At 44.6% G+C, this 11,098-nt stretch overlaps 2 protein-coding genes across 4 annotated transcripts in view; both read left to right on the top strand.

The window, feature by feature from the left end:
• The window catches only part of LOC122747172 (atherin-like), a 40,673-nt gene extending 30,547 nt beyond the window's left edge, over positions 1-10,126 (top strand). Inside the window, exon 5 of the mRNA XM_043993362.1 lies at positions 9,759-10,126. Within this exon, the coding sequence (XP_043849297.1) occupies positions 9,759-10,126 (368 nt within the window). The remainder of the gene's footprint in view (positions 1-9,758) is intronic.
• Positions 10,127-10,133: 7 nt separating this feature from the next.
• The window catches only part of BMPR2 (bone morphogenetic protein receptor type 2), a 195,945-nt gene continuing 194,980 nt past the window's right edge, over positions 10,134-11,098 (top strand). The window contains exon 1 of one of the 3 annotated variants that reach the window (XM_043997116.1): positions 10,134-11,062. In XM_043997116.1, the coding sequence (XP_043853051.1) occupies positions 10,987-11,062 (76 nt within the window). In that variant the 5' untranslated portion in view covers positions 10,134-10,986. The remainder of the gene's footprint in view (positions 11,063-11,098) is intronic. The other 2 variants (XM_043997114.1, XM_043997115.1) reach the window with 2 other exon arrangements.

Below are 11,098 nucleotides of genomic sequence, written 5' to 3'. Positions count from 1 at the left end.
ATTAATTCATTAATCAGTCACTAAACATTTATTGGGGTAGCTAGGTGGCACAGTGGATAGAGCACCAGCCCTGGAGTCAGGAGTACCTGAGTTCAAATCCGACCTCAGACACTTATCACTTACTAGCTGTGTGACCCTGGGCAAGTCACTTAATCCCAATTGCCTAAAACAAAAACAAAACAAACATTTATTAAGTCCCTACTATGTTCCAAGCATAGTGGTAAGCACTGGGAATAAAAAAAGAGGCAAAAGATACACCCTGCCTTCAAGGAGCTCACAGTCTAATGAATTCATTAATTTATTCACCAACCCAGTATTCACCACCCTCATTACCATTTATTTACCAGGATTATTGCAATAACCAACCTTACACTCTCCACCTTTCAGTCCATCCTTTACACCTCTCCCAGATTAATGCATAGATCTATGTCATTCCTCTGCCCAAAAAATCTTCAGTGGCTTCCTGTTGTCTTCTGAGTCATGTTTGAAATCTTCTGGTTGCCATTCAAAGTCTTTCAAAATCTGACACTGCCCTTTCTTTCAAGTCTCATTTAATTTTACTACCTTCCACACATTGTGAACTCTGACTCTCAAAGACACCATATATACTCTGTTGCCTCTTCAACTGCTGCTCCCTAGGAGCCTGAATATCTACCCTCTCCATCTCTTCAGGTTTGTTTTTCTTTTTGAGAGGCAGAGTGGTATGATGGTAAGAGTTCTGGACATGGAGTCAGAAATGACCTGGGTTCAAATACTGAGCCAGCCTGCCTCAGTTACCTATCTGTCAAATGAGGATAATAATACCTCTAATATCTTACAGCATCATTGTGAGGATCAAAGGAGTTATGCATTTTGCAAGTCTAAAGTCTGATATGTCCTTTAAAATAATTATTTACCTGTTGAATTTCTATATGTTCTTTCTTTTTCTTTTCTTTTTTTTTTTCAGGGCATGAGGGTTAAGTGACTTGCCCAGGGTCACACAGCTAGTAAGTGTCAAGTGTCTGAGGCCGAATTTTAACTCAGGTCCTCCTGAATCCAGGGCCAGTGCTTTATCCACTATGTTCTTTCTTTAAAGATCAATTCAAATGCTACTTCCCCCAGCATGACTTCTCATATCTCTAGGATCCATTAGTAGTGACCTTACCCCTCAGGTTTTAGCTAACACTTCCCTTCTGTCCCTATCTAATGCATTTATCACATAATATCATGTATTAGCCTTATCTGTATGTTTCTCATTTCTCTGTCTAGACTGTGAGTTCCGTGAGTCCTGGGACTGTGTCTATCTCAACTTTGTATCTGTACATTGTATGCACTTAGTAAGTGTTTATTGCTGCTTTTGTTGACCTAGACAACTGAAATTAATGTCTCCTTCCCTAGATTTTCCTAGAACATTTTGTTTCTCCTTTGCCCCCACCACACTCCCTATCATACCTGTCTCTATACATATCATCTGATTAAACTGTAGACTCCCTGAGAACAGGGACCAGATATTTTCTTTGTATCTCCCCCATAGCCACAAATGCTTGTTGAACTTGTTGAATTTAATGAATGAAACAATAAATGGCTACTACTCTAAGGCTAGAATAAATAAAATGATTGATGACTGATAACAAATGAATGATAGCTCATATAATAACCAGCTCTCATTTTAGCTTACAAAGCATCATCCTCCCAAGAACTCTACGAGGTGGATAGCACAAGTATCATGATATCCCTTTTACAAGAAGGATCACCAAAAGAATTAGTGCATGGATAGATGACCAGGGAAAGGAAATGAAGGGAAGCAGAACAGTTTTGAAACTGTCTTCCAAGACTTGGTTGTTGTTCCCAGCCCAGGGATGTTTAATTCAAGAGGGGTGACTTTCGTTTCTTCAGATCTTGCTCCTCTATTCACCATGGAGTGGTAAGAGTGGATTGTAGAGGAATATACACTTTAGAAACTTTCAGAATGGGAAGAGGTTTGTTTTTGTTGTTTTTGTTTTTGTTTTGTATTGGTTTTTTGAGGAACAGCAAAGAAAGGAAGGATAGCACAGCTCTCCTAGCCAAAAGGAAGGGAAGAGATGGAATTACCTCTGAAACTCAGAAATAATAACGATATAACCCTTGTGTCAGAGGCTCCCTATTGACACAAAAAACCCAGATGTATTTTGGAGATCTCTAAACTCTGACTTGTTTGCTGTGAAAGCTGGAAATTTCAGTGTATGAAGTGCCCTATCCCCCCAACTCCCCTTATAAGCATTCAGGCTCACCAGGCATCAAACACCGAACTGGTTTTATTTACACAGTAAAGGACACAGACAGGACTTGCATCTGAGCCTGTAAAAATAAGGATCACCCTTCTTCTCACCCCCCTCATTTCCTTGTAGGTCTTTGCCTCCTGGCCCCAGGGGAGACTCTTAGAATCCCTATGACTCATAGTACTGCCCTCAGTCCAGGGGAAAAGCCAGGCCAGGGTTTGAACCTTCAATTGTTCATCATTGTAGCTTCACCTCCCCTACATCTTTGCTCCCCAGCATGTATCCCTGGCTATGTATTGCTATGCCTCTAAGCTTCTAATCCTGGCAGAAGTCATTCACTACCCCATTCTGTCCTCAGCTTCACTTGAATTCTCCGGCTATTGCACGTTCTTCCCAGAAGATGGTGCCACCTTTCCAACAGTTGAGCAATAGTAAAATTAGGGGGAATCTCAAATCCAGGGCCAGGAGAGCTCTTGGATTACTTACTCCTTGTATTTTACATAGCACCCCCCAACCTCCCAACAAAGGATAGCTTTAGGCATAGTTCCAAGCACCCTCTTATTACCTCCTCCCCCATATCTTGCCCAGGCAAGGTGACTCTTCCATTGGTCAGAGGTTCCTATTGAGTCTTGAGGGATGTGGGGTCGGGAGCAGTTCAGCTACTTTTCTGTTTATATTTCCACTCTTGTTCAGGGCGGCTAGGCTGAGATATACACATAGACCTAGAGCTCTTTCCAGAAATCTTTAGAAAAGGGAGGGGAACTGGAGAACTTTCCTTCAGAAGCCTGTGAATATTCATGCCCTAACAACATTAATAACAGATATAGATATAGCTTTAAGGTTACAAAGCACAAAGTTTACATACATTATCTCATTTGATCTTTACTAACCCAGTGAGAAAAGTAGTATGGGTAGGTACTAATATCCTCATTTTAGAGATATGACAACAGACATTTAGAAATTAAGTGACTTACCCAAGGTCATACAACTAGTGAGAGCTGGAGACCAGATTTGAATGCATTTTTCTCCTAACAGCAAATCCAGCATTCTTTTCACTATACTATGCTGCCTCCCTTTTGACTTTAGTCTTCTGAGATGTAAAGTGGGTATAATATTTTTACTACCTCCCTCATGGGGCTGTTTTTATTTTTATTTATTTTTTAAATCATAAAATTATTTTGTTATTTTCCAGTTACATGTAAAGATAGTTTTCAATATTTCTTTTCTTTTTTTTGGGGGGGGGCTGTGCAATGGGGGTTAAGTGACTTGCCCAGGGTCACACAGCTAGTAAGTGTCAAGTGTCTGAGGCCAGATTTGAACTCAGGTACTCCTGAATCCAGGGCAGGTGCTTTATCCAGTGTGCCACCTAGCCACCCCCTCAACATTTCTTTTCATAAGATTTTTAGTTCTAAATTTTTCTCCCTCCCTCCCTCCCCTCCCTCCTCCCTCCCCAAGACAGAAAGCAATCTGATATAGATTATATATGTACAATCACATTAAACATTAGTCATGTTGTGAAAGAAGAGTCAAAATGGAAAAACCTCAAAAAAGAAAAAAACAAAAACAAAAGTAGAAAAAAACATGGTTCAATCTGCATTCAGAATTCACAATTCTTTTTTCTGGATGTGGAGAACATTTTCCATGATGAGTTCTTTGGAATTGTCTTGGATCATTGTATTGCTGAGAAGAGCTAAGTCTATTGCAAGGGCTGTTTTTAAAAAAAGAACTTTAATAAAACTTAAAGCTAGAAATGAACATTATTATTATTCCCAAACTTGATTTAGCCCCTGACTGATGGGATAACTGGGTATGAGTGGCACAAGGTGACTCGATGCCTGGGGTGTGCCACCTTGGTTGGGTGACTCAAGGTTGATTAGGGAGGACTCTTCTGGGGAGTGCTTCTAGCTGCCTACAGCCTAAGTATTCAGTAGGACTGGCTCTACAAGACAGAGTAAGGTCTTGATCCCTGCCCAAGCCTGACTTTTTTCTTCTCTCTTCCTTCTCCAGTCCCTTCCTCTAGCTATGAAGCCCAGAGGATCTGAAACAGAACAGAGGGTCATAGGACGTTAGATCAGAAGGGAACCTAGGGAGGTTATCAAAGAGGAAGCTTAGAGTTTGATTACCAAGTCCAAACCTTTCTTTTTCAGATAGGTTGAAGCTGGAGCCTAGAGAGGGAAAGATACTTGGAGGTAGAAGTGGGCCTAGAACCCAGGTGTTCTGACTTCCAATCAAGGACCAGTGGCTTTTTTCCCCCACTGTCCTTCCAATTCCCAGTTTAGGGCTGGGCACAGAGGAAGGGAGGAACAAATTTCTTATTGATTGATTTTAATTTTAGATTGTCCTCACTATCCCTGGTCAAGGAACTGAGGGTTTGAGTCAATCAATCAAAGAGGATTTATTAAGTGTCTGCTATGTCAGGCTCTGTTAAGCACCTGAAAATGAAATAGTCACATGATTGAAATGCTGCCTGTCTGCCACTGCCCTTCCCTTCCCCAGGGTGATGAGACTAGGAAGCCCTGAGACATCCCAGGAAGCTTCCTATGAACTCCAGGAATTCCTTAAAGTGCCCAGTTCTGAGCCCAGACATTGTTACTCATGCTCCCTGCTGCCCCCCCACCCCCGTTTTATTTTTATTCTTCTAATTGTTTCTCCCCTTATTATTTCTCCCAGTTTTTTGTCACTCTCCCCATTGTTCTTGCTGATTGTTTCTGTCCATCATTACTCCTTATTTTTCAGTCTCTATGATTGTTACTTCCTCCTAGGTGATTACTCATAAAGAAGAGCATAGACTAAGCAGCCTAGGTTAGGTAGATGGTAGGGAACCACAGAGATTGTCGCCTCCAATCCCCTCATTTTTTTTTATCATAAAAGTATTTTATTTTTTTCCAGTTACAGGTAAAGATAGTTTTCTTCTTTCTTTCTTTCTTCCTTCTTCCTTCCTTTCTTTCTTTCTTTCTTTCTTTCTTTCTTTCTTTCTTCTTCCTTCCTTCCTTCCTTCCTTCCTTCCTTCCTTCCTTCCTTCCTTCCTTCCTTCCTTCCTTCCTTCCTTCCTTCTTCCTTCCTTTCCTTCCTTCCTTTCTTTCTTTCTTTCTTTCTTTCTTTCTTTCTTTCTTTCTTTCTTTCTTTCTTTCTTTCTTTCTAGATTTGGAGAGCCTTGATCAACACACAATGTTGATACTGTGAATAAATGGTAATTTGCAAAGAGTTGTTTGCAGTGGTGTGCTGGAGACAAGGAAAGCTTATGGTTAAATTTTCAGTGTAAGCATTTACACTTCAGAAATCTGCAAAATCTACAAATGTTGGCTTGGTTTATTGTTTTGTTGATTGTCTAGATTTAAGGAAATAATGGATAAAATGTTAATAATGCAGATTAAAATTAAAAGTATGCCCCATAGAGTCCCCTCCTGCCCCACCCCAAAGCCGGTTGTTAAACATTTCCTAGCACACCACTGGCTGTATGGAAATAGTCCAAAGTAGAACATTGTCTTCGGGTTTCAGGATGTTGTGGTATTAGAGTGAAAAGGTGTGAGCAATAAGTGGTGGGGGAAGTTGCTGTCCTGCTGGGTCCATTTCCTTGTACCCACTATCACAAAGTCCAAAGAATCATAGTTCTTTTCATTGGACCTTTTCTTTGTTATCCTATGGTAAGACTAGTTTTAGACTGTATTCAACATAATTGATATCATAAACTATCTTCTACATGGTCCAATGAACATTTTTAGGTACCAGCAACAAGCAATTGAAAATTGAATTGCCAAATAATTGTGCCTGCTCAGCTAGTGGTTGCATACCATATTTGTGTCCAGGGTCTGTTTCATTTTTGCTTTTTTACCCCCAGTGCCTAGTGCAGTGCCAGACATATAGGAGGTGCTTAATAAATGCTTGCTGATTAAGTCACTTTTATGTAAACACTATGATTTTTTTTCAATCTGTATCTAGATTCCATAATTCTTTTTTTTTTTTTATTTGGAGGGCATTTTCCATCATGAGTCCTTTGAAACTATCCTGGACCACTGTATTGCTGAGAATAGTCAAGTCTATCACAACTGATCAACACACAATGTTGTTGATACTGTGTACAATGTTTTCCTGGTTCTGCTCATCTCACTTAGCATCAGTTCATGTGAGTCTTTCTAGATTTCTCTGAAATCCGCTTGCTCATCATTTCTTCACATTGATTTTTTTTCTTTTTCACATTGATTTTTAAAAAAACTTTGTGATATAAATTTTCTTCCTCCCTCCCTCCCAAACCCTCTGTATGGAATCAAGCAATTCAATATGTCATACATGTGTAGTCATGCCAAACATCTTTACATTAATCAAATTGTGACAGAAAACAGACAGAACAACTCCAGAAAGAGGAACCAACAAAACCACATTTCAATCTGTATTCAGACACCATCAGCTCTTCCTCTGTTGATGGTTTGCACCTTTCATAGGACCCTCTGATGGCATCCTGCTCATCATTTCTTTCACAGTTATGATTGCTTCCTGTATTACCCTCCATCCTATTTCCTCCCCTTGCTATTTACTTCATTTTAATTTACAAAGCATTTTTTCTCACAACTTCTGTGAATTAGATGGTGCAAGTATCCCTTCCTTCTATATCCTGGGAACTAAGTCTTGGATAGATTAAGTGATTTGTCCACAGGGGAGCTAGGGCTTGAATCCAGGTATCCTGATTCAATTCAGGAGCTCTTTTCACTAAGTGTATATTTTTTCTTACATAGAAGATTGCCTACAGTATACTTTCCTTTCTAGTCTTTTAGACGCTACACATGGGTATGATTTTCTTAGGGAGAATGCCATGCAAATAAACAAAAGTTGAATGTGGATTGCAACATATAATTTGTGGAGTAGTCTGTCTTAATTTTTCATTTTAAATAGCCACATTTTGGGAGAAAAAAATACAATGCCAGTTAATAAACTGCAGAACTGTCACACAAACCCCCATCTTTTTGAGTTCTACATTTGAGTTTGTTCAAGTAAATAAGAAAATGGATTTGCTTTGTTTTTGTGTGTGACTAAATTCCAATCATCTATAAAGTAGAGTACATTCCCATCAGATTTGTACAAATATTTTAGACTTCTGTGTAGGTCAAATGTTTCTTAGACAGAAAATTACTTGGCAGTTTTCCCTGAGCTACTGTATCCCCTTTTGACTACTTCAACCTTGAGCTTCATTTGGAACTGGCAGAACTTCAATGAAAAATGGGCATTGACCCTGACAAGCAGAGCTGTTTGATAATGTTAAGCCTCTAAAGCAGTCCATGTGCCATCCATAGTTTTTCCTTTCATCCCTATTCCGACGACCTGGGTGCAAGGTCCCTCTTAAACTTCCCATCTCATGGGGTTAATACTGCTTTACACGTACCTCCTTTTATGCACAAGTAATAACAGCAGTTGCGATAGTAATGTTTGGATAAAGGGCATTTGGTTCTAGAAGACTTATAGTAAAGAAAACACCAAGCTACAAAAATGTCTGGGAATCCAGGCAGGAGTGGTATTTCCTTTACCTTGCATCACTGCAGTCATTTAATATGGTGCCAGCTTTACCAGCAGCTACAGTGATTTGGATAAAATAATATTTATGTAAAAAGGTGTTCAGATAAGGGAAAGCTATGGATTAAAGGCGGAGGGGGGTGGTGGTTGACTAAACAGTACCTATGTACAGTATGTTTTTGAAACTCCTCGAGGCTCAAAGGAAGGACCTGCAAAACCTGCCTCGGGAATAACTCCAATGCTTCAGGGAAGAAGAGAAGGCTAGACAGGAGGAACGCCTCCTCCCTTGCCCTCCTACGCAAGCTTTTCTCCCGCAGGCGGAGTGCCAGCTTCAGACTTCTACCGAACATGGCGAGGCTGAGCGCGCGCGTCACCCGGCTCCGAGCCCCTCCCCTTCCCTGAAACAGCCCCCACCCCCACCCGCGTCTGCGTCTGCCGCAGCGGGGTGTTTGGGCTCCTGGTCGGAGGAGGGGAGAAACATCCTCCCTTGATCCTTACTGCTTGGGTACAAGCAAATGGAAAAAACGGGACCATCCCAATTGGACTTTTGCTGTTCTCCAGACTTGAGGCAGCTCAAGAGAAAAGCATAATTAAAAAAAAAAGAATAACTATTTTAAAAAGGCAACCTCCTCATTGTCTTTTTTTTTTTCTTAAGTCCTCTTTCCCCCATCCCCCCAGTGGATTGTAAAGCATCCCTAGTAAAAACAGTTAGCGCTTTAAGCTTTGTGAAGCGCTTTACAAATGTGAGCTAATGTGGGACTCACAACAACCTTATGGTAGGTAGGTAATATTATTACCCCAATTTAACAGATGAATTAACAGTAAGAAGTTAAGTGAAGTGTCTGAGGTCTCATTTTGATCTCTGTTCTATCTGATAAAGAAGTTGGAAAGTGGCTTTTGGAAAATAAAGAGGGAGGGGGATGATCTCTGGAGTGAGAAGACTCAGGTCCAAATACCATCTAATGGTGCTCCATGCCTTTGTGACAAAGGCTCCCTCGAGCAAGGAGGGAGGTGAAATGACTTCTAGCTTTGTGGTTTGGGGATAAACTGTGCCAGATCCTTAAATACAGTACAAAGCTTTATTCAACATCCCATGGGGTTGGTTGTGGGGACAGCGCTTTAGAAGCTAGCTGTTAAACGAGGTCCCTAGTGGCTACCAGGGACGGTTTGGAAAATGGAAAGAATACATGGGGGAGGGTATTTTGGGGATTGGGGTAGAATAAGGCGGGGCAATACACGTTTGGTTTTATTCCGCTGAGTTTGTCCGCTTTTGTTTAAATCAGGAAAGGATACACGTAGGGAAACCAAGCGCTCGGGTTCCCAGGGAGAATCGAGTCCAGGTCTTGCTTTGCCTTAATTCATTCTCTGTCTCTGTCTGGCTCGCTCTTTTTGTACCTGGGACTACAACTCCCAGGTAGGCAATCTTTCTCCCCGAGAACCAATGAGCTAAGAGGACCAGCTCAGAGTAGGCATCTATGAACCAATCGTCGAGGAGACAGGCGGAGACTTTCGAAGGGTTAAAATCACTGCTCCCAGAAGTTCATGGGGGCTCTTACTAGAAAATGTTATCTTGCTTTTCCCCTCCTTTCTCTTCCCAACACACACACACATACCAAACCAAACGTGCAACAAGCTCATGTGTAAAGGGTGTGTTTGTGTGGTATATGCTGCCAATTTTGATTCCGGTCCCCATTCCCCGCCCAAGTTCCCGGCTCTAGACAAGTGAAACCCACCGGAAAGGGGAGGGTTCACTCATTCCCAGCTTAGGGCTCCAGGGAGGGGCGGGGCTAGGTGGGGCTCCTGAGGCCGCGCAGCCGCAGTGGTGACTCTCCGTAGCCGCCGCCGCCGCCGCCGCCACCACCCGGGCTCAACCGCAGGCTGGAGACAGACGGGGCCGGGAAGAGACAGAGACTGAGGAGGAGGAGGAGGAGGGGGCGGGGCGACGCCCGGTGACCGGAGCGCCGCAGACTGGCAGCTGCAGCGTCTCCCCCCTTTGTGTCTGGTCTGCTCTGGTCGGAGGCTCGCAAGCTGCTCTCCCCCACCTCCCACCCCGCCTCAGCCGGGGTGCGGCGTGTCTAGGTGCCCCCTCCCCCTCCCTGGGCCCCTCCATCCTCGCGCCGCCGCCCCCTCCCCCCACGAGCCCCGCGGGGAGCGAGCGTCGAGGAGCCGCCGCCGCCGCAGCAGCCGCAGCCCCAGCCGCAGCAGCGGGAGAACCGAGCGAGGAGGGAGCGGGGCGCGACCCGGCGGCGGCGGCAGACCCGGCTTCCTCGGGGGGAGGCTGGGGAGCCATTGACGGGAGGAGGAGGAGGAGACGACGAGCCCCGGACGGCTGGGGAATGGACCTCGGAGCGGCTCGCGGAACCCCGGCCCCGGGACTTCGAGCGTAAAAGGAGGCGGGCCAAGGAGAAAAAGAGGCCGGGGGGACTGCCGGCCTTCCCTGGGGAACCCCATCTGGCCTGCCCTCCTCCCTCGGCCCATGGAATTTGGACGCGCTGAGGGCTCGCTGGTTTCGGTTCCGAGGCCGGGCGGATCATGGGGGGAGGCACCTCTGGGCATCTCGTCCGCTTTGAAATTGAAGTGATTTGAAGCGAAACTTACTTAGGAGGGACGTGCCCCCAGACCCACAGTGGCCGGCCGCCTCCCCTGGCCCCCCACCACGCACCAAGGATCAGGAGCCGCGCGCGATGCGGCCTGGAGCCCCGGGCTTGACGCCACCGCCCCCGCCGGCATCGCCCCTTCCTCGGGCGGGGAAGTTGTAGGGGCAGCGTTTTAGGGGTTCTCCCCATCTCCTCTCCGTCCTCCTAGGAATACCTCCCCACTCGCACCTGCTCCCTGGCTATGTTTCCTTCCAAACCAGGCTCTTTTTTCGATATTGTGAAACTACGTGGGAAATCATCGTGGTGATTTCACAGACTACCCCTGCCGCCCCCGGCCCCCCACCCTCCTCCACTTCTCCGTCTGGAGAATGCATCCTGTTTGGAGGGCAGAGCCGCGCCGTCCTCCTCGCGTGAGCCACGTCCGAGGAGGAGAGAAATGAAGGGAATTTTCTGCAGTGGAGTCCGAGCTTTGCAAACGGGTCCTTTAAGCATCTGCCATTTGTCCTTTCAAACTGCATTGTGAGAATTCCAAGCAGGAACATCAAGATAACTCAAAACGGAAAAAGGAGGGGGAAAAATCCCTCCTGCCGGTGTTTCTTCCTTTCTCTCCTATTTTCTTGACCCTCTTTGGCTCCTTGGCTTGCTCAGGTATGACTGCCTCGCTGCAAAACCTCGGGCCGCTGCTGCTGCTTTCCTGGACCGTGTTGCTGATCAGCACTGCGGCTGGTGAGTAGCCACTGGGTGCTATTGACTAGCCATCTA

This window comes from Dromiciops gliroides, chromosome 3 (genome assembly GCF_019393635.1).
Source record: "Dromiciops gliroides isolate mDroGli1 chromosome 3, mDroGli1.pri, whole genome shotgun sequence".
Lineage (NCBI taxonomy): Eukaryota > Metazoa > Chordata > Mammalia > Microbiotheria > Microbiotheriidae > Dromiciops > Dromiciops gliroides.
The sequence above is the reverse complement of the archived record's forward strand: the minus strand, read 5'-3'. Positions and strand labels throughout refer to the sequence as shown.